Raw genomic sequence first — 27899 nt, 5'->3', positions numbered from 1 at the left:
GCCACGGGCACTTCGCACTCGCGCGCGCAGGGGACCGCAGCCGGGGAGGGGCGTGGCGGCTGGGAGCCTGTGGCGGCCCCGGCCCCTCAAGCGAGGGGGCGCCTCGCGAGCTAAGGCGCGCGCCTGGCCGGCTCCCTTGGCGTGCCCGCGCCCGCTCCGAATTCAAGCTGGTCCGGCCGGGGGCTAAGCTCAGAGCCCACGGAACTTCCCAGCCCGGCGTCGGCGACGAGGAGCGACCCGCAATAAAACAGCACGCAGGGCTGTGCCTGCATGCTCGCTTGCTTGCAGCGGATGCCTACTACTTGCGACAGGCAGCAGCCTGCAAAACTGAGTCTGTGGAATCGGTTGCCAGGGTCGGCGACCAGCGGCTTCCGTAAGTCCTTTGCCGCTTTGGTAACAATGGAGCGACGGGACCAATACGGTGCTCCTTCCGGTTTCGTTCCCGCTCGCCGCGCTCTTCTTTACCAAGTTTGCCTTTGACCCCGGAAGTGAGGTCTTCCGCCTTCCTCCCTCCCCCAAGATGGCAACAGCTGAAGATGAGTTACTGCTGCCGCGGCTCCCCGAGCTGTTCGAAACCAGCAAACAGCTTCTAGACGACGTGGAAGTAGCGACTGAACCCACCGGTTCCCGAGCGACCCAGGAAAAGGTGGTCAAGGGACTAGACCTCCTTAAGAAGGCTGCCGAAATGTTATCGCAGCTCGAATTGTTCAGGTAATGGGGGACAGGGTACTAACGGTTGAGAATGGAGGTAATAATGGTTACCAGGGGTGGAGCCATTGAGCCTGGGTGGAGGAGACCCTTTCAGAAGGCCTAGGAACCTTTTATTCCTACCTCCCACTGCGATCTTATGTACATTGTTTACATTGTCCACCTGCCTTCGAGATGGTTGATATCCCACGTCTGTGCTCCCTAGTGTTGGCTGTTTGCATAGGCACTGGGTGTGAGCGGCCAGCCACTTTCATTCCTCCCGCCTTCTCCCTCCACACACCCACCTCAGCCCTCCCCTCCCCTCCCCCAGGAAGCAAGGGCGAATGCCCGTCCAGGCTTCACAGCCTCCTTTTTGCTCTTTCCAGCCGAAATGAAGATTTGGAAGAGATTGCTTCCACCGACCTGAAGTACCTGATGGTGCCAGCATTTCAAGGAGCGCTCACCATGAAACAAGTCAACCCCAGCAAGCGTCTAGATCATTTGCAGTGGGCTCGAGAACACTTTTTAAACTACTTAATTCAGTGCCAGTACTATCATGTGGCAGAGTTTGAGCTGCCCAAAGCCAAGAACAACTCAACTGATAACACTGCTAGTTCCTCCATGGCCTATCCTAGCCTCGCTGATATGGCATCTCAAAGACAGGCTAAAATAGAGAGGTGGGTCAATAGCTATAATTTGAGGACTGCCCAATGGCAGTGCTGTTGGGGCGGGGTGCATGTTTTGGGGGGCGGGGAGGGGAACAGTGGTGTCTGTCACTCTTTTGGTTCCTATTGAGCATTAGGACCTGATGAGAGTCAACTCTCTTGAGTTTTTCAAGAAGCCCCTGCTTTTGTTGAGACGGTCATACCTAACCTTCAGACCCCTGCTACCCTGTGGTTGCCAACAACAGAATGTAGGTTAGCATAGTGTCTCCCCGTTTTTTCCCACATCACAGCATAGCATTATTCATATGTACAGTGGGGTAGATATCTCAGAACGGCACGACATCTTGTAGCTATAATCCATTGATCATCCCCTGAGTGAGAAGTTTTGTTCAAACAGAGTAATGGATCAGGTGTGTAACATCCTGAACTAATCTTAGTCCTAGCACAGCTCCATCGTGTGACCTTGAACAAGTTGCTTACTCTCAGTCTTAAAAAAACATGGAATGAGTGCTCACAGTGTCTAGGAGCTACTGTAGGCACTGGAGATACAAACTGAGTGGGGGAGCTCAAATAAGTATGGGTGGTCTCCACCTTGGAGGAGGATATAGTCTGGTGAGGAAAAGAGGTATAGAAGCAAAGTAGCAATATAAAATGATATGATAGAGAAATGCACGTGTACTGTGAGAGCAGACAGAAAGGAAACCTGACCAAAGAGGGAGCAGGAGAGAGGAGAAGGCTCCCTGGAATAGATGGCTCCCGTGGCGAGTTGTTTAAGGATGAATAGGAATATTATTTGGAGGAAGAGGAAAGGAGGGCATTAGCCAGCAGAGCTAGTAGTGTTAGTGAAGCCACAGGGGCATTGAAGAGCACAGTGCTGGGGTGGGGAAACAAGCGATTAGATGATGCTGGAACATGAAGGGGGGTGGGTGGAGAAGGGGAAGGAATGATGCTGAAGAATGTTGTGGGGTCCGGACCAAGGAGAGCTTGGGATGTGAGGAAGGTGAAGGAACAGCCCTCCTGCTAAGAACTTGGGGAGGGATTTGAATCCCAGTTCCACCATTTAATCGCTCTCACTTTGGGTAAGTTGCTTAATCTCTTGGTGCCTTAATTTCCCCGGCTGTAAAAATTGGATAATAATAGGTCTTTCTTCATAAAGTAGTTTTGAAGATGAAAAGAGAAATACGCAAAAAGCACTTAGCACAGTGGCGGATGCAGTAAGTACTCAAAGTCAGCTATTGTTCTGTCTTCGCTGCTGACTACAGGTTGTGGAGGCAGAGGCCTGGGTTTGAGACCCAGCTTTACGTATAAGCCAGTGGACTTTGGGCAACTCATTTAGCCTCTCTGAGCCTCAGGATTCCTCGTGTGAAATCACGTGCAAGTAATAAGGGTACCTGTCTTGTAGGATTAAGAAACATAAAAAAGAGCACATAAAACAGCACAGCATCTGGCGCATAGTTAATACTATATGAATGTCATTTACTAGTAGGCCATGCTAAAGAACCTAAACTTTGGTTGGTGACTGGGTTCCACTGGAGGTTTTTGGTTTTGGGGTTTTGTAAAGAGAAGCGTTGTCATGTTTGCATTTTGACTAGCACACAGTGACAGCAGTTAGGAAGCAGTGTGACGGAGTTAGGTCACAAGTGACGAGGCCTCACTACGGCAATGGCAGAAGAGATGAGGGGGATATATTTATTTAGAAGGGTTGAATCTGCAGAAAACCTGGTGATCAGTTAGTTCTGGGAGGTGGGGTAGACGGAGGCAACAAGGAAGATGTCCATGTGTCTGTCATAGGCGCATGGCTTGTGGAACTCATTAAGATGGGGAATAGAAGAGGAAGAACAAATCGGGATAGGAGAGCATATGAATTCAGTATTGAGCCATGTTGCATTTAAGGTGTCCAGGAGTCATCCACGTAGATGGATCTGGTAGTGTGTGGCTCAGGGGAGAGGTCTGGGCTAAAGAGCCGAAAATCGATTCATTCATATGGCAAATATGTATTGAGCCTTTCTTGTGGGCCAGGAACTGTTCTAAGTAATGGAGAACCAGATGAAATCCATGCCCTCATGAAGCTTTTATTTTGGTGGAGGAGACAGACAATAAGCTGGTAAATAATAATGGAATTTCAGGTGGTAATGGTCTGTAAAAGAATAATGAAGTATGGTTCAGGGTTAGTTTGTGACAGTGAATAATTTTTGAGGAAATGGGATAGGGTGATAGGAAGTGGAATTCAGCATCCTGTCTTTTGTAAGAAGATGGGAGCAGCCCACTGGCGTGTAACAGGTAGTTTAAACAGTGAGTTTGGTATCCAGATAATTATAGTACACCCCAAAAGAGGACTGTAAATGCCATAGAGATACAGGGTTGTAGAGAAAGACCAGGGAGTGAGCAGGAGGGATGAGGACGAGGTTTCAGCATGTAATGCATGTGAGATGAGCCTTGAATTGTGCTTAAAAACAGAAATCACAGATTTTCCTGAATGTAAAAGTAATAATAGTCATTGTAGAAAGTTGGAAAAACAGTATTTTTTTAATTAAAAAGGCCTCAGTCCTAGCACTCGGAGATGATCTTTGTTAACCTCCTGGTGTATTTCCTTCCAGATACATAGTTATTATAGTTAATAAGTTGGGAATAATACTGTATATATATAGTTTTTTTATCCTTTTCAAACCTAACATTATATTGTGAACATTTCCCATGTCTCTTGAAACCATGCTATTTAATGGTTGCATAATTTTCCATCCCATAGTTGTACCATCATTATTCAGACTAATCTTTTACTGTCAAATACTTAGACTATGTATAGGTTGGGGTCTTCTTTTATTTGTTTTTGTTTTTGCTCTTCTAAGTAGTATTATGAACAGACATCTTTAACTGCATCTGTCACTGTTTCCGTAGGATAGATTTCTAGAAGGACCAGTGACTAGATCTTTGATTTGAATATTTTAAGACTCTTGATGGTAGCAACATTGCTATCCACAACAACAGAGTTTTAGAATATATCCCACTGCCCTGGTCTTAGATGTTAACACTTAGAAAAGCCAATTGGGAAAACCAAAAAAGGTATCTCATTGTTTTTATTTGCATTTCTTTGGCTAGAAAGCTTGGTCTTTGAACATTTTTTTTTTAAATGTCTGCCAGACAAGATAATAGTGTTATCTTTATGCTAATGGATCCCACATTTACATCACTAGCCCAGACCTTTCCTGACCCTCAGACTCATCCTTCCAACACCCTGCATGGATGTTTCACAGACGTCTCAAACTTAACATGGCCTAAATTGAACCCTTGGCTTTTTAACCCCCAGTGTGCCCCCACACCCAGGTCTTCACCATCTCAGTGAGTGGCACCACCATTCACCAAGGTGTTTAAGCCGGAAGCTAGGAGTCAGCCTCGGTTCCTCCCTTCTGACTCTCCACATCCGGTCCACCAGCAAGGCCTGCCAGTTCTAGCTACAGAATGAATCTGATGTCCTGTTTCTCTGGACCTCCACTGTCCTACCTCAGTGTGGGCCACTAGCACTTCACCTGGGAGAGCCAGACCACCAACTCCAAGGCCCTGCACAATCTGGCACCTGCTTCTCTTCAGTCTTACCTTGTTCACTAGATTCTAGCCACAGTTGCCTTCTTTCAGTCCTTTGCACAGACGCAGCTCCCTCCTTCTACAGTCTTGGTACATGTTCTCTTTGCATGAAGTGCTCTTCATTTTTCTGTCTTCCTGGGCTTTGTCTCTCTCCTCTCCTGGAATGTATACTCCTTGAGGGCAGGAGCTGTTTCTGTCTTGTTCACTGTGGTATGCCTAGCACAGGGCCTGGCACATAGGAGGTGCTTGAGAAACATTTATTGTTGACAAGCAGGAGGAATAACGCGCCACAGCCCACGGCAGGGTAACTTGAGGTATGTACAGGGCATGCAGAGGAGTCATTTGGCAGAAGCAGAGAGTACTATGGTCAGAGGTCTGCAGAAGGAGGTGATGTGTGTAGAATCCTGAAAGGGAAGAGAGAGGCAGAAAGACAAATTACCATGTCATAATAGTACTTCAGCTGGGAAAAGAGATAAAAATGAAGTGACAGCTGTCAAAGATATTGCTTTTGCAAGAAGCATTGATATGATTAGAAAACGCATTGTTGAGATCCTTTATGATTTTCTGTAAGTCCTTCCTCCTCCCCCACGTCACGACTTTACGTACTGAGGCCATCCTACATAAAGCACCTAAATGGTATATCCTCTCTCAAAACCCATTTCTTTTTTTGGGGGGGGGATCATTTTGTTAAGCACCATACATTACATCGTTAGTGTTTGATGTAGTGTTCCATGATTCATTGTTTGCATATAACACCCAGTGCTCCATGCAGAACGTGCCCTCCTTAATACCCATCACCAGGCTAACCCATCCCCCTACCCCCCTCCCCTCTAGAACGCTCAGTTTGTTTTTCAGAGTCCATAGTCTCTCATGGTTCGTCTCCCCCTCCGATTTCCCTCCCTTCATTCTTCCCCTCCTGCTATCTTCTTCCTTTTTTTTTTTTTTTTAACATACAATGTACTATTTGTTTCAGGGGTACAGGTCTGTGATTCATCAGTCTTACACAATTCACAGCGCTCACCATAGCACATACCCTCCCCAATGTCTATCACCCAGCCACCCCATCCCTCCCACCCCCCACCACTCCAGCAACCCTGAGTTTGTTTCCTGAGATTAAGAATTCTTCATATCAGTGAGGTCATATGATACATGTCTTTCTCTGATTGACTTATTTCGCTCAGCATAATACCCTCCAGTTCCATCCACGTCGTTGCAAATGGCAAGGTCTCATTCCTTTTGATGGCTGCATAATACTCCATTGTATATATATACCACCTCTTCTTTATCCATTCATCTGTCGATGGACATCTTCTTCACATATCCTCTCTACTCTGATTCCCATCTATGAGAGCGTGAGTGTGTTGGAGTAACTGCACCTCCATTCTTGTGACAGAAACAGAGAAGTAGAAGCTGGGTAAGCAATGAGTCTGGTGTTCTACTTACTGAACTTAGATTCTGAAGTCACAATTGGGTACATATCCATAGACAGACGGAAATGTAACTAAAACTTAGGAGACTGTTGGCTAGTGCTAAATCTTTAGGAGCTTTGGTGGATATGGATTGCTGAGGAAAAATATGTAGAGAAAAAAAAGCCAAGGATAAAATCTTGGGGCAAGTTAAGGGAGAAGAAAGAGGAAGGAAAGAGCAATCAGAGGTCAGAGACTCAACAAGGTGCTTATAAAAGCCTGGAGAAGAGAGAGAGCAAATGTCTTGTACTCTTTGAAATTTCTCCCTGTCAAGCCCTCTCCCAGATACGGTAGCACTTAGTTTGTGTTACTTATCACAGTGTAACTGTCATTCTCTAGACTAAAGGTCAGAGACCTGGACTCATTGCATCTTTAGTATCCTAATTGTATCATTGTATCTTGGGACCCAGCCCAGTAAGTGGATCATGGTAGGTACTTGAAGCATCTTGGGAGGACCAGGTAGTGTTCATCAGAAAAATGGAAGCAATATGGTGTTGCACATAAAGCCTGGACTTTGCAGTCAGATGGACCTGGAGTGGTCAATCCTGTTTCCTCCACTTAATAGATATGGGGCATCGCCTAGCCCTTCCTGGCCTCCTTCTTCCCATCCCCTGACAGTATCTGCATTCTGTTGCTGCTTATGAAGTACTTTCATGTGTATTGTTCCATTTGATCCTCTTAACCCCAGGAAGCAGATCTTCTTATCTCTATTTTAGACCTAAGGAAATGGGTTATGAGAATTTTACTTCTCCAAAGTTACACACCTCACAAGCGTCCAGGCTAGGATTTAAACTCGGGTCTTCAAATTCCCAGTTCTCTCCACTATAGCACAGAAAAGAGAAGAGTGGTCATTTGAAAGGATAGAACATGGATTGAGGGAAGGTGTTCTCTAGGATAGGGGAAAGGCACCAGTAGAGTGAAAAGTTGTAACTGCTTGCTGATGGCCCGATGATTGACAGAGTGAGGCCTGGCAAGATGTGGGTAGGGACAGGATCGATAGCAAAAGTGGAATGGTAAAGACCTTGCCCTGGTAAAGACAGCGTTAGCTCCTTAAAGACGAGGAAGGGTGAAACTACAGAGATTTTAAGGTAAAGAGGGACATTGAATTCTCTTGTCGGTTGGCCATCTGGTGAGTGTGATGGTGGCGTGGAATCCACAAAAGATGAACAGAAGGAGAGCTGAGCACGAGTGACCGACCGCTCGGCCAAAGTTTGATCATTTGAATCTGTTGTTGACTCATTTGACACAAATTTATAATTCGTTAGCTCTCTGCAGCAGCTTGAGAACAGAAAAAGGGAATGGGGAAAGTTGTCCAGAGTCAGAAGGGTGACAGGCGTTGGGGATTCTTTTTTTTTTTTTTTTTAAAGATTTTATTTATTTGACAGAGAGAGACACAGCGAGAGAGGAAACACAAGCAGGGGGAGTGGGAGAGGGAGAAGCAGGCTTCCCGCGGAGCAGGGAGCCCGATGCGGGGCTCGATCCCAGGACCCTGGGATCATGACCCGAGCTGAAGGCAGACGCCCAACGACTGAGCCACCCAGGCGCCCCGGCGTTGGGGATTCTAAGGTGGTAGGGAGTGTTTTCATGTAATGGCTCACCATGGGAAATCGAGAACAGTAATGAAAGGTCTAGGACAGTGGTTTTCAATCTGTTCCTTGGAGCTCTAAGAATCCACCCCAATGCCTGGGTAGGGGCGATGTTGGGAGCCCTCTGATTTAACCAAGGTGGATTTTGACCTGTTTATTACTTATGGGAGTTCCAAATAAGTTCTCATTAAGAAGAAAGGGTTCTTCGGCTAAGACCAAAAGGTTTAAAAAACACTGGCCTAAAAAAAAGCAGGAGTGGAGGAGCTAAAGTTTCAAAGATGACAGGAGCGAGGAAGTGAAGAAGCAGTCCATGAATGGGGTTAGACCGCAAGCGTGCAGAGAATGGGAAAGGAAGCACAAGAACCTTATTCAAAGGACCGGTAGACTGACCCAGAATTTACCTTGGATTTTATACACTCTAAGGCCCTGGTAGGGTTTCTTTCCTGCTGTAGGTACAGCCAGGAAAGAGGGCTGGGATAGGAGTGGGACCAGAATTAAACGTTCTCAAGTGATATCTATAATACCATTTGTGAGCTAGGAGTTTATCTTTGTGGTGTTTTGCTCAGAGGCTACTGATGATGGTGTTGTGACGGTTATTTGTAACACCATATAAACTGTTTCACGTGTTGGGTCAAAGGATCAGAAGAGCCTAAAAAGTTGGTATAATAAAGAATGTCTCCAGAGCAGTGGTTCTTGACTTTTCATGGGTCATAGACCTTGTTGGTAATCTGATAAAAACTACAGACCTCTCCCAGGCCAAAAAAAAAGTAGAATTCTGCATAAAATTTCAGGGAATTCAAGGCCCCCCTCCCCCCAGACTCTATCCGTGGACCTCAGGTTAAGAACTCCAGATTCGGGGGCACCTGGGTGGCTCAGCCGGATAAGCGTCTGCCTTCGGCTCAGGTCATGATCCCGGGGTTCTGGGTTCGAGCATCACATCGGGCTCCCTGCTCAGCGGGGAGTCTGCCTCTCCCTCTCCCTCTGCCTGCAGCTCCCTCTCCCTCTGCCTGCAGCTCCCCCTGCTTGTGCTCTCTGTCAAATAAATAAATAAAATCTTAAAAACAAAAAAAAAAACTCCAGATTCCGGTGAACACCTGCAGAGGAGCATCTGATTCTGGAGATCTAGAGTGGGGTTCCAGTCATAGGTATTTCAAAAGACTTCTCTTGGAAATTGTGGAACTTTTCCTTGACTCCTCTCTCTCTCTCTCAAGCCCTTACATCCAATACATCTGTTTTATATTTTAAATACATCCACATCTCACCACCTCCCTATTTCAAGTCACTGTCTCTCATCTAGATTGTAGCAGTATCCTCTTAATTGATTTCTCCGCTTCCATCCTTGCCTCCCTCCCCCCCCCACAGTCTGCACTCCACACAACAGCCAGAGTGGCCCATATAAAAAAAGTTTTCATGTCACTCTATTCATATCAAGTATTCTATTCAAAAGCTTCCAGTGGCTTTCCTGTCTCAAAACATCATGGTATTTGATATTTGGGGTCTTACAGCCTACAGGGTTCTACAAATTGTATCCCTGGCTACCTCTCTTACCTCATTTACCGTCATTCTTCTTCGCTCCATGCCAGCCACACTGTCCTACTTTCTATTTCTCAAACACTTCAAGCCAAGCTCTCTCCCACTCCAGGACCATCACATTTCTTTTTTTCCCCCTGAGAACCCTCTTTCAGATATTGGCATGGCTTGCTTCCTGATTGAAGTCTTTGCTCCAACGTCGCCTCCTCCTGATCACCTTGTATATAATAGCACTTCTGCTTCTGTGCCATCATTCTGTCCACTTTACCTTGCTTTTTGCTTCTTCATGGCACTTATCACCACCTTATTCATCGTCTCTTTTTGTTGGTTTCCACTAGAACGAGAGCTTCAGGAGAGCAAGGACTTTCTTGTGTACACCGCTGTGTGTCCAGCACTGAGAACAGTGCCTGTCCCATAATAGGTACTTAGTAAATACTTTTCAAATGAATGAATGCATCCTGGAAAAGGCAGGCAGGATGGTTGTGAGTCTTTATATTGGGATGAGTCAGGGGACACTTGGCTGGCTCGGTCAGTAGAGCATGTGACTCTTGATCTCAGGGTCATGAGTTCAAGCCCCATGTTGGGTGTAAAGCTTACTTTAAAAAAAATATGATCGTACAAATAAAAGCACGTAGTATATAGCACCTTGTCCTTGAGAAAAATACGATAAAAGAGAGTGTTTCCTTGATTCAAACAATATGATTCCCTTAGTAAAAGGATGAGCCAGAAGAGCTAAGATTGTTTTGCCCAGAAGAGAAGAAGAGATGACCACTTTTTTTAGGCTATTTCCCAAGGAATCCATGTGTCGGTGGCAGGTAAACAACCCCTAAGATTCTGTGACTCTTTGAAGTGGCAGTTCCCCAATGGACATTGATACTAAGTATCCAACTTAGTAAGGGTTGGCATACTAAAATTATTGCAGGACTCCCATCTCTACAGATGATGGGAGGAGTTGCTCAGATCAGGTTACTTCTGTATTTTTCTGGCTTCAGAAGGTATTTCACAGCCCCAGCTGATCCCTTCCTTGCCTTGGCACTCTTGAGGACTTGCAGCCTTGGTGATGAGTTCGGGGGTATAGAATCTGTATTTTTGCCAAAATGGAAACCGGCATACTTACCGCCTGGTCACTTGACAAAGGTAAACTCTTATTGTGGCCTCTTTGAAGGAATACCTCTTTATTTTTAACTTCATGGGCAATGCTTTTCTGTGGAACAGATACAAGCAGAAGAAGGAATTGGAGCATAGGTTGTCTGCACTGAAATCTGCTGTGGAAAGTGGTCAAGCAGATGATGAGCGTGTTCGTGAATATTACCTCCTTCACCTTCGAAGGTGGATTGGTATCAGCTTGGAAGAGATTGAGAGCATTGACCAGGAGATGAAGATCCTGAGAGAAAAAGACTCCTCAACAGAGGTAAGCCTGGTCGCTGCCTATCATATAGCTCAAGAAGCTACTGTCAAGAGATTGGAATGTTCTACAGGAGAACGATCGAATTAAAATCCTTTTTAAGTCTCCCTAAAATCATTGTCCTCATTAAGCTTAGTGGAGGACGGCTGAAGGTTCACTAGGGTAGCCTTCTCTCTAGCTTGCAGTAGTGTTCCCCAGTGCTCTCTGACCTGTAACACACTTCTAGCCATGTGTAATTTTGTGACCTAAATTGGTTTGGGCTGTGAGACGTCCTAAGTGCTGAAGGAATGCATAGGAAGGTGGGCCTTTAAAATCTGTGCTTGACTATAATAACCAAAGGAGAAAGAGGAAAGGGATGGGAATGGAGAGGGAAAGTGGCACTGGAGGAGGGAGAGAACAGAGTAGAAAGAAGAAGATAAAAGGAACGATCGGGAATATATTTAGGTTGGGAGGAGGAATCCGAATTTAACCTTACACAGTGATGCACTCTCGCACCCTTAGATCCCCCAAGTATGAGACACAGAAGGACTTTTCCATACACAAAATGTTGGGTATACTGATAAAGAAAACCTGGTGTGACACAGCTTTGGCTGTCTTTGAAAATCATCACCCTGTTTTGGAGCTGCTGCTTCAGAAGATTAGGCTCTGCTGCCACTTACTTTTTGGTTCAGGATACAAACATGGATTGAGTTGAATTTATCAGCTTGCCACAGGCATTTATTTAAGTCCTCAGAGAGACCTCTTCCTAATTTGATTTGTACTAATTAGCCCAGGAGCTTAGGCCTCCGGGTAACATCAACCTCGCTCCTCCTGTTAAAGGATCCAAGAATAAGCAATTAGTATTCTAAGGCCATAAGGCCCCTAGAGCATATCTAGGTGAATGGCTTTCGGGCATTTTGAGGCTGGACTCTTCTGGGTCCTCCCCTGCCCTGTTCGTTGTTGTTGTTGTTTAATGCTCTCTTATTTGGTATGGGGATTGGCTGTGGAAGTGATGAACCTACAACCAAGTGAACACCTTTTCTCTGATCATACTTTCGTTTCCTCATGCCCCTGGATAGCCAAGGTTCCTTCAAACATTTCTATACACCACTATATGAAAACTAACAACACATTCTTTCCCCCTTGCCTTTAGGAACACCCTCTTCTAAAAACCTAGATGGGTTCTTGACAATTAATTGCATAGTTACATCGGAAGGGGGTTTTAGAAGAAGGGTCTTAATGATTCTGCTTTAGCACTCAAGGCCAGGCTGAGGAAAGGGACTTCAGATTCAGCTCAAGGGATTTAGCTGGACCATGGAAAAAGCCTTTGGAATCTCCTTCTTTGGAGGGGAAGATTATAAAGCCAAGGAAATTTTTTACTTTTGGTGAGATGATTTCTGGGAGAGCTTTCTCCTCCTTTTCATTCAGCAGGGTACTCTGGCCTCCTCAGGAGAGCTCAACAGCCTCTGCCATTACTATTCTGCTGCTATCTCTGAGAGACTGAGAGATAGGGAGCAGGCAAAGTTTGAATCCAGGGCTTTTCAAGCACCTGAAAACTTAAGAGCCTTCATAATGGGGTAGGCAGAATGGCAAAAATGCACTTCTGATAACTTAATTTCCTTTCCAGGCATCAACTTCTCATTCACCTCGTCAGGACAGGCCTCCAATGAAACCCTTCGTTCTCACTCGGAATGTGGCCCAAGCCAAGTAGGTAGTACTAAAAAGTGGGTTGCCTTTGTAGGCCCCCTGCTTTTATGGCTCAATTGCAGTGCATGAGTAATGGACAGAATGGGCATTGTTAAAAGGCCACGTCCTCTCCTGTGATGGCTGTTCTTTCATCAGAGGGATGTTATCTCTAATACTTTCTATATGTCTCTTTTCATCAGACATTTCTCTCACAAACTCAAGCTTAAGAATAGGCCCAAAAGAAAACCAACAAAAATAAATAAATCAGAAAGAGGAAAGGAATCTAATGGAGAATTGCCTACTTCAGTTGTTTCCCATTATTGCCTTCAGCAACAATCCTCAGAAGGACATATTTGCCTACTTAGGATTTAATTCTGAGTTCTTGAGATGCTTTTCCATAGGGTGGCAGGAAAGTCTCCTTCCTCTGTGTACCTTTTAGACCCACCAACTATAAAGACCCCTTCCACGTTGTCATCACTGCTTTGTGGGACATTGGCCTCTGGGATTGCCTTCTGGGTGATGATCCTGAGCTATTTATCTTCTCATGAAAGCTCTTGGCTTTAATGCACCTTCCTGGATGCCTCTTTTTACATATCCTCACAGGAGTTTACACAACTCCTCAGAAGATACCTGGGCAGGGGAACAAGGATGAAACAGACACAGGTTTTGTCACTAAAGAGAAGAGGCTTTTTAGTAGTGCTATTTATGTTTAGTGTTCTAAATGTAATGTGATTCTTGCAGAGTATTTGGAGCTGGTTATCCAAGTCTGGCATCTATGACGGTGAATGACTGGTACGATCAGCATCGGAAATACGGAGCATTACCAGATCAGGGCATAGCCAAGACACCACCAGGTATGAAGGGGTAGGAGGAAAGTAGTTATATTCTTGGTTCCTTGCTCACTAGCATTAAATTCCGACCAAGTACTGTTACCCTTTAGGAGCGGAAGTAATCTGGACAAAGATTCTAGGCGGTATTTCCTTTTTTTTTTTTTTAAGATTTTACTTATTTATTCATAAGAGACAGAGAGAGAGAGAGGCAGAGGGAGAAGCAGGCTCCCCGCTGAGCAGGGAGCCTGATGCGGGACTCGATCCCAGGACCCTGGGATCATGACCTGAGCCAAAGGCAGACGCTTAACCATCTGAGCCACCCAGGCGCCCTAGCCGGTATTTCTTGTTTTATTTATTGTTAAGATAAATAGCAGATGATTCTGGGAGGATGGAAGCAGCGGCTGCATGATTTTGGAATCCTTCCAGATGTCCTGCTTAGCAGACTAAGCAGCTAGATACAAAAAGCCAAAGTCCCATGGAGGGCAGTTCCACTTCTGGTAATGGCAGAGTAGGTTGTACCAAGGCCAATCCCTCCCACAGATAACAGTTACAAACTGAAGAAATTAAAACAACTACCCAAAGGAACTAGAGAATGACCAAGAGCAGACACAGGCTGGAGGGCAGTCAACACTTAGAAGAAGGGAATGGTTGGAATTTCTTGAGGGCAGGGTCTTTGACTTAACTGTATTCTTGGTGCCCAACTTGGCAATTAGATCATGGTATATACTTGGAGGCATCTTTGGAAGGAAAAGGTGGAGAGGGTGGCCATTATGAAGATGGAAGCAATATGGTATATTAGAAAAAGGATAGACAGACCTGGGGTAACCAATTATTCCTGCCACTTAATAGATAGGACATCATCTAGCCCCTCTGAGCCTCTGTTTCCTTATCTTGTGTATTATCGCATTTGATCCTCTTAACAGCCCTGTGAAGCAAGCATTCTTATCCCCATATTAGGATGAGGAAATGGTGTCTGAGAACTGACTTACACAAAGTCAACAAAGCTAGAAAGTGGCCAGGCTAGAATTTGAATTCGGGTCTTAAAATTCCCAATTCCAGGGCTATTTCCACTCTAGCACAGAGAAGAGAAGAGTGGTCATTTGGAAGGGTTGCCTGTTTCTTACAGCTTTTCACCCATTGGGAATCTGCAGTCATGGTGATGTGGGGGTAGGTGAAACTTAGAAACATACAGTCTTACTGGTTAAGAAATGAGAGAAATGAGACGATATCCCATAAAGGAGAGAACCACGGAAGAGGAGCCCTGATTCTCTATATACACCTCGCCTAAATCTCAGGCTGACACCTAAGCTGTGCGTGCCCGGGATGGACTCCAAGCATCCTAGCTAGGGCTAAAATAACTGAATGGAGGATTCAGCTGCTGCCCAATGCAGAGGAAAGAGAATTTGGAATTTTGGTTCTAGACGAATGAACTGCCTGCTAAAATGAAAAATCAGTACTCTTTAGAGGAAAGAAACAGAATTCAGAGTCTCTACAACATAAAATTCACAAAGTCTGGGGTTTAATCCTAAACCACTATACATATGGGGGAAAGAAAAATAGGAAAACGTGACTTAGACACTCAAGAGGAAAAGCAGTCAGTGGAGACCAACACTAGATGATGCAGATGTTGAAATTCACAGACAAGGACTTTAAAGCAGCTTATTTGCATGCTCAAGGGTAGAGGGGAAAATATGCCTGTAATGAATGCAAAGAAATCTCAGGAGGTAATGTGTAATATAATTTCATATTTACAAACATACCTGCTACCCCGAGGCAAGTATTATTTTAGTCCATGTGGACTGTTGACCCCTCTTGAGATTACAACATACACATTCCTAAATCATTGTGGGTAGACTTACAAGTATCTTAACTTGTTTCTGGACATGTAACGTGTTTATAAACCTTAATTTTTAGCAACAATTAGAAAACACCTCCTATTAAAAACACTTCACAAGTTCTACTTAGTGTCAGCCATTGCTGGCAGTCTGTCACTAGAGAATCCAGCAATATCTGGTATGTTACAAGCTCTCAAGAGAGCCTGAACTTCAAAAAGTTGTATCTGATGGATGTAAATTTGCCTCCTAGTTCACTTTGAGTTAGGAGCTAGAACTGTGAACCTAACTTTGTCTTATTGGTGGGTAATAACTGAAAATAAAGATTTTATTTTCTTGCTCAAAAAAAGAAACAAGGAAAAAAGAGGAATAGCAGCAGCAAAGTAGGAAGTATACATAAAAAATTCTGAAACTGAAAAATACAATATCTCAAGTTTGGAAACCCATTAGATGAGCTTAATAGCAAGTTGGCAGTGGCAGAAGAAAGTGTCATTTAACTCAAAGATAGACCAGTACCAATTAGACAGTCTGAAAAACAAAAAATTGGAAAACAGTGAAACAGAGCCTCTGTGACCTGTGGAATAAGGTAAGAAGTTCTATCATATGTACAATTGAAATACCAGTAGGAAAAGAGAGAGAGAAAGAGAAGGGGCCAGGAAAAAAAATTGAAGAAATGATGGCTGAAATGTTCCCTAAATCAGTGAAACACAAATTTGCAGATTCAGAATAATCAAGCCCCAAGCAAGTTAAATGCAAAGAAAACCACGCATAGGCACATCGTAGTCAAACTGCTGAAAACCAAAGAAAAAGAAAATCTTGAAAGCAGCCAGGGATAAAGTACACATTACACTTAGAAGAACAGTGATATGAGTTGTTTCTGACTTCCCATTAGAAACAGTGGGAGCCAGAGACAGTGGAACAACATCTCATAAGTGTTGGGGGAGGGGAGAAGACCTGTCACCCCAGACTTTTATACCCAGTGAAAATATCCATTAAAAAAATGAAGGCATAATTAAGACATTTTCAGATAAAGCTGAAGGAATTCTTCACCAGGAAACTGGCATTACAAGAAATTCTGAAGGAAGTTCCTTAGGCTGAGGGAATGAACTACGTATAGCTTCTTCAGGCAAAAATTATAATATCGTCCCGTGGGGATTATACTGTATGTAGATGTAATACATATGACAGCCATAGCAAAAACGTGGACTAGATGGAACCATTTTTGGGGAGCTTCTCTTGTTTTATGGAAAGTGGTACGGAATATCTATTGCTGTGTAACAAATTACTCCAAGATGTTGCAACTTAATAAACATTTATTGTCACATATTTTCTGAGGGTGAGGAATCCAGGATCAACTTCACTGGGTGATTCTGGCTTAGGAGCTCTTAAGGTCGCAGTCAAGCTGTCAGCTGGGGCAGCAGTCTTCTGACAGCTTGACTGAGGCTGGAGGATCTGCTTCCAGCTCATTGGCTCATTCATGTGGCTATTGGCAGGAGGCCTCCCCTTGTGGATCCCTCAATGGGGTCGCTCACAGCTAGGAGCTTCCTTTCACCCAGAGTGAATGATCTGAGTGAGAATGATCAGGATAGAAGCCCCAGTATCTTTTATAATCTAGCATTGGAAGTAACATCCTGACTTCTGCCATATTCTGTTGGTCACATAGTATGGGAGGGGACTCCATAAAAGCATGACTACCAGGAGGCTGAGATAGTTGGGGTCCATCTTTGAGGCTGCTCCCACATGGTTCAATATTAACTCTTAAGTAGACTGGAAAGTTAGGAAGGAATATTGTATTACCTAGAGCAACCACTTAAAAAATAATGCATCAAGGGGTGCCTGGGTGGCTCAGTCGGTTGAGTGTCCAACTCTTGATTTCAGCTCAGGTCATGATTTCAGGATCATGAGATCAAGGCCTGTGTCAGGCTCACGCCCTCTGCTTGGGGTCCTCCCTCTCCCTCTGCCCCTCCCCCTGCTCACACTCCCTCCCCCCCAATAAATAAATAAATAAATAAAATCTTTTTAAAAAATAATGCATCAAGAGAATAAGAAGACAAGCCACAGACTGGCAGAAAATATTTACCAAAGACACATCTGATAAAAGACTCTTATCCGAAACATACAAAGAATTCTTAAAACTCAACAATAAGGAAACAGACAGCCGCAATTGAAAAATAGGCAGAAGACCTGAATAGACACCTCACCCAGAGATCTACAGAGGGCAAATAAGCGTATGAAAAGAAGCTCAACATCACATGTCATTAGGGAATTGCAGATTAAAACAACAGTGATACCACTACGCCCATGTAAGAATGGCCAGAATGCCAAACACCGACAACACCAACTGCTGGTATGGAAATGGAGCAACAGGGACTCTAATTCACTGCTGATCACGATGCCAAGTGATACAGCCACTTTGGAAGACAGTTTCTTACAAAACTAAACATTCTCTTACCATACAATCCAGCAGTCCTGCTCCTTGATGTTTACCCAAATGAGTTGAAAACTGAGGTCTACACAAAATCCTGCACACGGGTGGTTATGGCAGCTTTATTCATAATTGCCAAAACTTGAAGCAACCAAGATGTCCTCAGTAGGTTGAATGGATAAAGTGTGGTACGTCCAGACAATAGAATAGTATTCAATGCTAAAAAAAAAAAAGTATCAAGCCATAAAAAGACACGGAATAAAAAGACATGGAAAAACCTTAAATACAGATTATTAAGTGAAAGAAGCTGATCTGGGAAGCTACATGCTACATGATTCCAACTATAGGACTTTCTGGAAACGGCAAACCTGGAGAGACAGTAAACGGATCAGCGACTGCCAGGGGTTTAGAGGAGGAGGAGGGACAAATAGGTGGAGCACAGAGGATTTTTAGGGCAGTGAAACTGTTCTGTATGATGGTATAACAGCAGATACATGTCATTATATACATTTTTCCAAACCCACAGGATGTACACCACCAAGAAAGAATCCTGTTGTAAATTACTGTGGACTTGGGACAATACTGGTGTGTCAGTGTGGGTTCATTGATTGTAACAAATGTACCACTCTGGTACAGGATGTTGGAAGTGGGGGAAGCTATGCCTCTGTGAGGGCAGGGAGTATATGGCAACACTGTGTATATTCCATTCAGTCTTACTGTGAACCTAAAACTACTCTTAAAAAGTAAAGCCCGCTTTAAAAAGTAAGGCAAAGAGACAAAGCTTATAAAGTCAATAGAGAAAATAAAAGAAGAAAGCAAGCAAGAATGAATAGAGAGGCAAAAAACAAAACAAAACAAAACAGATGAGGTGAACAGAAAACCAATAGCAGCATGGCAGATCCCATTCCAGTCATATCAGTAATTATCCTAAATGTAAATGGAATAAACCTCCAAATTAGAAATCAGAGATTGATTTCAGGCTCAGCTGCATGCTGTCTGCAAGAGATGCATTTTAATTATAAAGGCACAGATTGGTTGAAAGTGAAAAGATGAAAAAGGATATACCATGCTGACAGTCAGCATAAGAAAGCTGTAGTAGCCAGAGGAACATCAGATAGACTTCAAGACAGAAGGTGTTACTGGATATAAACAAGGGCATTTCATACCAATAAAAGGAGCAGTTTATCTGGAAGAGCTAGCAGTGAGAAACATGTTTGTGTCTAATAAGCTTTTTTAAATTACATGAATTAAAAAGTGACAGACTTAAGTGGAGAAACAGGCAAATCTACAGTCATAGTTGGAGAGTGTAATACTTCTCTTGCTCTAATGGAAAGAATTACTAGACAGAAAATCAGTGAGGACGTAGATGATTGGACAACACTAGCAGCAGCCACCTTAACCTGTTCTACATGTATGGGACAATATATCCAACAACCGCAAAATACACCTTTTTTCAAATGCACATGGCACATTCACCAAGAAAGACGATATTCTGGGCCATCAAAGAGGTCTCAGAAAGTTTCAGAGGTTGAAATCACACTAAATATGTTCTCTGACCCCAATGGACTTAAATTAGCAATCAGTAACGACATACCTAGGAAGTCTTCAAAATATATATATTTTTTTTTTTTTACTCTTAAGGCATTTATTTATTAAAACGTTCTCTGCCAAGATTTCACATTAGCTTAAAATTCAAATCAGTCTTTACATTTCTCTACTGAGGTTTCCACCTCAGAGTATCACATAAAAACACCTTCTCCATCTCTGTCAAATAAATAAAATTAAAAAAAAAAAAAAAAAAAAAAACACCTTCTCCAGCAATCAGTGTTACCAGCGTCCACACGGTGAGCCCCATGGTCAGCCTCTTTGTTCTCTAGGTGACCCAACTAGATGTTAATACTGCTCTGCTACAGGGTAAAAGCTCCTAACTCAAACTCATTGGAAAAGGGGTGAAACTTCTGCAAAGTGCACTTTAAGAAGAGGTACTGTTTGCTTGTGAAAAGAAACCAGTGAGTCCTCTAAGAATAATAAAAGGGGGTATTTTACAGTTAAGCACCTGATTTGGAGTGAAGAATTCGGATGTTGCTCTGCTGGTCCAGGCCATTAATAGTCGTCTTGTTCCTCCTGTGGTCCCCCTTCATCAGGTATCACAAAGCCTTCATCTGTGGCATACAGAATGTCCACGATCCTCTGCAATACTGGGTTGTTTTCCCCCTCGTTCTCCTGGCAAATCAATTCAATGTTCCTTAGCTTTCCAAAGTGGAAATCTCTTTCTTTCTCCAAGTCTTCGACGGTAAGTTTCAATACATTGACCTGCTGCATCAATTCAGCTGCTTCGTCATCCCCGTTGCCCACACCAGGATTCTTTCGCACCACACCCGGGCCAGCCTTAGGGGTTGCAGTAGTTCTGTGTGTTGCAGTGGGCCTCTGTGGAGCTGCACCGCTAGAGCTGAGAGGTTTCTTCGGTTTGTTCAGAGCTGGAGCAACAAGGGAGGGAGCCACTGCAGTTTCTTGACCTTGTCTGGCAGCTACGGGGTCATAGTCTTTTCCATCATAGTTTGCATCAAAAAACTTCTTGAACCACTGAACAAATTCAAAATTGTCCTGAAACTTTCCTTTTACTAATTTGTCCACAGGAATTATTTTGTCAACACCCATTCTCTTAAAACCTGCTTGTACTATTTTGAAGTTCTGGATGTATTCATGTTCTAGCTTAGCCTGGAATTTCACTTTCTTCAAGGCAATGGAGCCAGGGAACAGCATGTCCATAAACTGACAGTAGGCAGCCCCTGAGCACAACTGTTCGATCTTCGTCAGATTCAGCTGCAGAGACTCATTGATCCAGGCCAGCATGTCATGTCGACTTAGGTTATCACTGGTGACTGATGTTGAATATACGTTCACTGCCATCTTCGGCTCTCAGCGGGACCGCGTCCATGGCCTGTGCCCGGCTTCGGTTCCGTCTTCGTCTTGTTCCCAAAATATTTTTAAATTAGACAGCATACTTCTAAACAACTCACAGGTCAAAAAAGACATCACAAAGAAAATGAGAAAATATTTTTAACTGAATGACAATGAAAATAGATTAAAATTTGGGGCATACAACTAAAGCCGTGCTGACAGGGAAATGTGTAACTTTCAGTCCTTAATCTTAGGAAAAAAGAGAAAGGTAGAGTTAATTACCTAAGGTTCTAGCTTAAGAAGTTGGGGAAAACAAAAACAGAATAAACCCAAAGTAAAGCGAAGAAGGGAAACAATAAAAGGTGTAGAGACTCTAGGGGTATTGGTGGTAGTGATGCATGCAGGTCGCACGTAGGTGCGCCTTTGGGGCCTGGCAGCTGTGCTCCTAGGTTTATATCTAAGCGTAATGAGACCATACATCCACAGAAGGCTTGTACAAGAATGTCCATGGCAGCCGCATGTGTAGTACCCCAAGCTGGACCCTACTCAAATGCCTGTACATAATACAGTGAATAAAGAAGTCTGGGTGTGTTCACATAATAAAATACTATTTAGCAATAAGGTTAAACTACCTCTGGTTCTTGAGCTATCTGTGGCACATAGAGCAGAAATTTTGCAGACGTAATTATGAGTGAGAAAAGCCAGACACACAAGAATATATACTATATGATTCCATTCGTATAAAGTGCACAGACAGGCAGAACTTGTACAGGCTGCTTAAAGGCCAGTATAGTGTTCACCCTTAGTGGGGCATCATGAATGGAAGTGGACCTGAGGGGGACTTCTGTGGAGTTAGTGTTTTGCGTCTGATCTGAGTACTGATTACATAGCTGTGTTCAGATGTGGAAATTCATCAAGCTGTGCTACGTTTGTGTATATGTCTACATGGATATTTCAGTAATAACACAAAAAGAAACTCATAGACAACGTTTTCTTTTTTTCTTTTTCTTTAAGATTTTATTTATTTATTTGAGAGAGAGAGAGCACAAGCAGGGGGAGAGGCAGGGGGAGAAGCAGGCTCCCTGCTGAGCAGGGAAGCCCAACTCGGGGCTGGATTGCGGAACCCCGGGATCATGACCTGAGCCGAAGGCAGACACTTAACTGACTGAGCCACCCGGGCACCCCTCCTGGGCAACATTTTCAACAAAGTAGGTGACAACGTATCCCCATGAACTTCAAAATAAAAACAGATAAGGGCAAGTCACTCATAGCCACAAGGTCAACAAGTGGTTGGCATAGGTGTAGGAGAAAGCAGAAAGCGTTGACAGACGCACCTGAAAGACCTGACAAACAGCAGAATTCCAAAACAGCAAACAGGCATTCCCTCCACCGTGTGGCAGTCCAGTGTAAGGGCAGCAGTTGAAATGGGAGGGGTTTTGCCCTGCAATAAAAACTGGGTGAGTACAAGGGTCCTGTGGTCAGAGTCTGAAAGAGACGGAGAAGTCCAATCTTTAATGAACTCTTGAAAAAGACCCACCAGATCTTGCTTCCAGGAACAGGGTCCCACACTGAAGAGAAATTGCTAAGGATAGAATTGACATTGAGTAGAACAGGGACCATAAAGGAGGAGGAAAGGGGAGGTTCAGATAAAAGTGGACAAGAGGACCAGAGCCAAGAACTCCAGTGAAGCAAGTCATCATACTTCTTTAACAGACATAAAAACAGCAGAAGGGGAGCCTCTGAAGTTAGAAAAGCCGCCCTGAACCGTACTTTCTAAAAGTTCAGGAGAACTTATTACACGTAAGAATGAACAACAGATGGTGGTGCTGGTTGCACAGCTCTGAATATACTAAAACCGCTGAACTGTATACTTTAAATGGGTGAATTTTATGGTATGTGAAGTATGTCTCAATAATGCTGTGGAAAAATTGAACACAAAATTTATCAAGGTCACATCCCACACAAAATGATTATGAAGGGGTGGGGGGGGAAGGGGGAATCGAAAGCATTCCAGAAGGACACACTCAAAAAACAACAAATCTAAAATATATATTGTTTTTATTTTTTATTTTATTTTATTATGTTAGTCACCATACAATATATACTGTTTTTAAAAATTGGATGAAGTTAATATGTTTACTGCTAAAAACTACATACTGTTTAAAAATTAATTGGTAGGCATTAAGAAAACTGTAAGACAGGGACAAACAATATAAAGCGGGATTCATAAAACACAGAAATGTGACAACTTGGGAGATAGAAGAATTATTTCGGAAGTGAAAGCTAAACCAGAAGAAAACAAGAATGGGTAAACATTACAGAAAATGCCTGGCTAAGGGAAAAGGGAAAATGTTTTAAATAAAAAAGCAATAAAGATAAACAACTTGAGAAAAAGTGGCAAGTATTAAAGATAGCAAAGAAGATCTGACTTTTGGATAATAGGATTATCTACAGAAGAAAACCAAAGCAAGGAAAAAGAATAAATGCTAAAAACTAATGTTAAGGAAACTTTCCTGGAATTAAAAAAAAAAAAGAAAAAAAAAGATATACTTTGATAAAGCATACCATGTACCTGAGACCAACCACAAGACACACTGTCGTAAAATTACTAGACTTTAAAGAAGAAAAAAAAAAATGTCTCAGACATTTCAGCAAAAACAGCAGATGATTTATAAAGGAAAGAAAACTAGATCACCCTCCAACTTTTGTGACACCAGTGCTTTATGCCAGAATAAAACGGAGTAACATATATTTAAGATACTCAAGGGGAGGAATGTGAGCCAAGGACATGATAGTAAAACTGTTAAGTATAAAAAGTACAGACATTTATCAACATACAGGAGCTCAGGAAATGTTCTCATGATCCCCTCCTAAGAAATTTGCTAGAGAATGAGCTTCAGACAACCAAAATGATGAGAAAGACATCAACTAAGGACTGGTGGCGAGCACTAGTCACTTGCAGAACTAAGACTAAAAGGGGGGTTAAAAGGGGAGAGAGTAGAGTATGTAGTGTTTATCTGCTCAGTGCTCAGGTAATGTAGATACAGTACAACTATTTTTAAAAATGGAGAATTGGGGAAAGCATATGCAAGAAAAAAAGAACTGTTCTCAGTAATTATATTGGTGGAAATGTTAGTGTTATTCCAACACTGTGTGTAATGTGAGATAATATAAGTGAGCAGTTAGGAGATATTCTAATTCTATCATCCTCTGTCCTTGAGAAGTAAGACTTTTAGTGTGGAAAAATACAGATGAAAAAAGTTTAAGTTAGAAATAAAACACCTGTAGTGCTGAATAGGAACTCATGAGAAATTGTATTGAAAAGTAAACACACACACACACACACACACACACAGCTTGTGGTCTTGAAATACCATTCCCATTAGAAGAAACCAGGATATCTTAGAGAAATAGCTAATTCCAAGTCCAGGGCAGGAAAATAGACAAGATGAGCTGGGAACATCTTGTTATAAAGACAGGGAAGAAATTTTCAAAGATAACTAGGGTCATAGCAGTAGGACTCGGAAGCCAATTTGAAAATGTTTCCACTGGCCAGAGACAGTTTGGCTTCAAAAAGGGTGATTGTCAATAGCAACGAGCACTTCCAGAGCCCACATCTGGGTTTCTAATACCATTCTCTAACTTAAACAAAACAAAACAGGGTCCCTTAGGGAAATGGCTGCTTCTAGGCTGGGGCAGAGAATATACAAGATGAGCCTGAAGCATCTTTTAGTACTAGAAAACAAGCACTAAAAAAAAAAAAAAAAATTAAGTCTGTTAATGGGGACACAGCCCAGCTGAAAGAACTCTTGCTGGCCCAAACTGGAAGAATTCTAGCAGGAAAATAACAGTATTGGATTACATTACAAAAAATCAAATAAATCTCCATGGGTCTATAGTGAAAGAAAGAAATGATCAAAGAAATAAATGGAGAAGAGACCAAGCTCCCCTACAGAAAAATTCTAAATAATTTGTGTATATATTCCCGTCTCAAGGACGTGGAGCATAACTCCTCCTTAAGTGTGGGCTGTTTAGTGACTTGCTTCCAAAGATGACAGTTTGGAATTGGGGGGGGTGGGGGAAGTTAACTTCACAGTTGGGAATCTCACAAACACTGCCTTAGTCGGATGATCTAGGTTAACATCAGCAGTGAGAAGTGATATTGACGGTGTGTAGCCTTAATTTGATGTGATAAGAAGGGCACTTCAACCTTTATGATACTCTCTTCCAAAACCCATAACCCCGGGTCTAATTACAAGAAAAACCATCAGGCAGCCCTAAATCAAGGGACATTCTGCAAAATACCTGCTGAGTACTCACCCAGACTGCCCAGGTCCTCAAAAACAAGGAATATCTGAGAAATTGTCACAGCCAAGAGGAGACTAAAGAGACAGAGGACCAGAATGTCCCATTCTGGATGGGATCCTGGAACCAAAAAGGATATTAGGTAAAACCTCAGGGAAAAAGTAGTATAAGATGCTAATAATAGGGGAAACCGGGTACAGACAGAAAGGAACTCCATACTACTCAAATTTTTCTATAAATTTAAAACTATTCTAAAATTTAAAAGCTTATTTTAAACATATTTTTTAGAAATCATTGCAGTTGGTTAAAACCCATCAAATCCATGAGTCATAATTATATTTAAAAACAAAAATTGTTCAGTTTCAGAGGATAAGGAACCCATTGATTACCTTGACAAGTGGTAAAGTGAAAGAATCGAGCGTCAATATTGTCTTTTTTTTCCCTGGGTAACTACATAGTAGTAGATGAGGGGAAGCCTCTCTTTGGAAAAGCATTCTAGTTAATAAAAAAAGAAACGTTAAAATTAGGAGTATCAACTTTTTGAAACCCCCAGAAAATCAGTGAATCCAGGCATCAAGCATCATCAGCTGCTAACATCGCACCACGTGAGACACAGGTGTTACGCGCCCCCTGATGAGGGAACACGGCCCCTGCTAGAGTCATGCCAAAGGGATCAACCCTGAGTCACATCAGGCCTCTGTATCTACTTGCCAGTCGGCAGAAATACAGAAGACCCTGTCGGACTGCAGCACAACTATGCAGTCAGCAAGATCCAGATTTGGGGAAACTCAGCAGGTCAAATGCTCCAGTTTTCTTCGATAGATAACTTGTAAGGAAAGAAAGGGATGGGATTGGAGCCTGTAGATTAAGAAGATATCAAAATGGGATGCCTGGGTGGCTCAGTGGGTTAAGCGTCTGCCTTCGGCTCAGGCCATGATCCCGGGGTCCTGGGCTGGAGTCCTGTATCGGGCTCCCTGCTCAGCGGGGAATCTGCTTCTCCCTCTCCCGCTCCCCCTGCTTGTGTGCTCTCTCTCTCTGACAAATAAATAAATAAGATGTTTTAAAAAAAAAGATATCAAAATTTGTAAATGAGCAAGACTAACCTTAAAAACGTTATGCTAAGTGAAAAAAGTCAGAGCCAAAGACCATATATTGTTTGATCCCATTAATAGGAAATTTCCAGAATAGGCACGTCTGTAAGAGACAGAAGGTAGCTTGCTGGCAGCCAGGGGCTAGGGAGAGGGAAGAAATGGGAATCAACAGTACGTGGGCACAAGGGAGCTTTTGGGGGTAATGGAAATTGTTTTTCATTGGTGATGGTTTCACAACTCTGTACTAAAAAATCATTGAGTAAAAAAAGGTACAAATGGACATCTCTGGCGTCTAGGGATGCACTCTTGGGTCATAAAGCTATAATAAACTTCAGGAAGTTACTACTATAAAAGTTGGTATAGTGGTTACATTTTGGGAGGAGAAGGGGAGCAGTTCTCATTTGGAAGATGCTCCTGGAGAAGCCTTTGGGATAGGTACAGAAGCTCTATTTCTTGGCCCAGATGGAGACTACAAACGTCTAGCTTCCTTATAAAAACTTAAAAATTATACATATATATTTGTGTGTGTGTGTGTGTGGTTTCCAGTATCTTTTGTTTTACAATAAAAATTGTTAAAAAAAAAAAACACAAAGCTTGTAAGCTGTTGGAAGAGATCAGATCCCCATTTGTTTCATTTTTTATCATAGTAATAAGTCTCTTTCTCATGGGCAAACTCAGGGTAGCCAGGAAATGCTCCTTTACGTCACAAAAGGAAAACGAAATTAATGCAAAAGAGGGAGGTGACAATTGGTTTAATTTCTTTTGGGTGTACACCGCATAACAAGCACCATTTGGACTTCAGACCTGTTCCAAACAAGTGTCAAATAGCACAGATACTCTTCTAGTAGGTTCAACTGCCCGGTGATTTACAATTTCTCTCTCTCTCTCTCTCTCTCTCTCTCTCACACACACACACACACACACACACGCACGCACAGAAATGTATAGCTGTAATAAAGGAGCTGGATGGAGGGGGAAAGTCAGCTGCAGTCCCTCCTTCCTGACATACCACAAATCATTAAATCATAAATATTTTTTGAGTCTTTTTGGCTTGCTGGGGTTCTGTTGGGCAGTTGGTGTTTTTGTTGTGTGTGGATGGCAGGGGCGGGGTGGGGGGGAAGGGGCGGTGTTTGGCCTTTTTAGCAAGACATCTTTCCCAAAATGGAATTCATTCTGCGAATTCAGCTTGTTTGTTTTTGCTTTCTTGTGAAGATCACTCGGAGCATCATCGTTCCTTAACTATTATTTAACAGGTCCTGTATTAAGTAACAGCAGTATTCTCGGCAACTCTGCTGGCTCTGGGGCAGGCAGCTAGCTGCCTTGCTTGTTCTCATTGTATGTGGTTGTGTTCAGAGTGGAGCCGAGGCCCCCTGACATTCCCTCAGTTTCTCACCCCTGCTTTCTCATTTTTCCACTGCAGCAGAGCTCAAAAGAAGTACTCAGCAACAGGAAGATCAGGAACAAAAGGAGGAGGATGAGGATGATGAACAAACACTGCGCAGAGCTCGGGAGTGGGATGACTGGAAGGACACCCATCCTAGGGGCTATGGCAACCGACAGAACATGGGTTAGTCTTCCCACAAGACGGGACTACAGGGGTCACATCTTCCCTGCCGAGGAAAGCGGTGCCGTCTTCACCTCCCTGAGCTCCTGCTTCAGCTGTGTGCAACGAAGGCAAAGATGCTCAATCTCGCTTTGCATTCAATAAAGTGTCAAACAATTAAGCGTGTATTTGTACCCCAGGTAATCTTGTTTTGGCATTCTCCTCCTCCTCGTGGTGTATTCCAGTTTCTTAAGTGGAAAGAAAAAAGTACTGGGAAGTGGCTCTGTATAATCAGTGGCTGTATGAATTCTCTTAAAAAAAATAAATAAAAGTCCGTTCTGTTACGGAGCCTGTGCAGGAATTTGGGTATCAGCTGCTTTTTTTTGAGG

The 27899-nt window shown here is 43.1% G+C and overlaps 1 protein-coding gene, 1 long non-coding RNA gene and 1 pseudogene across 4 annotated transcripts; 1 reads left to right on the top strand and 2 right to left on the bottom strand.

Annotated features, from left to right (window-relative positions):
- Positions 1–10: 10 nt before the first annotated feature.
- IGBP1 (immunoglobulin binding protein 1) lies at positions 11–27871 on the top strand. Of its 2 annotated transcripts, none has more exons than XM_036086748.2 (6): positions 11–711; positions 1074–1364; positions 10729–10924; positions 12525–12604; positions 13325–13437; positions 27391–27871. In XM_036086748.2, the coding sequence occupies exons 1-6, from the start codon at positions 521–523 to the stop codon at positions 27537–27539; spliced, it is 1020 nt and encodes a 339-aa protein (XP_035942641.1). In that variant the 5' UTR covers positions 11–520; the 3' UTR covers positions 27540–27871. The 2 variants fall into 2 exon arrangements, with proteins under 2 accessions (XP_035942641.1, XP_035942640.1); XM_036086747.2 differs by having other exon boundaries at positions 27388–27871.
- On the bottom strand, positions 19279–20640 carry LOC118532312 (microtubule-associated protein RP/EB family member 1 pseudogene; annotated as a pseudogene). The gene is made up of 2 exons (XR_013444704.1): positions 19480–20640; positions 19279–19423 (listed from the first exon to the last, which is right to left on the bottom strand). The product of XR_013444704.1 is annotated as a microtubule-associated protein RP/EB family member 1 pseudogene (transcript).
- On the bottom strand, positions 21605–22124 carry LOC144380531 (uncharacterized). Its single transcript, XR_013444705.1, has 2 exons — positions 21906–22124; positions 21605–21804 (listed from the first exon to the last, which is right to left on the bottom strand). It is a non-coding gene; the product is annotated as an uncharacterized LOC144380531 (long non-coding RNA).
- Positions 27872–27899: the final 28 nt, after the last annotated feature.

This window comes from Halichoerus grypus, chromosome X (genome assembly GCF_964656455.1).
Source record: "Halichoerus grypus chromosome X, mHalGry1.hap1.1, whole genome shotgun sequence".
Lineage (NCBI taxonomy): Eukaryota > Metazoa > Chordata > Mammalia > Carnivora > Phocidae > Halichoerus > Halichoerus grypus.
The sequence above is the reverse complement of the archived record's forward strand: the minus strand, read 5'-3'. Positions and strand labels throughout refer to the sequence as shown.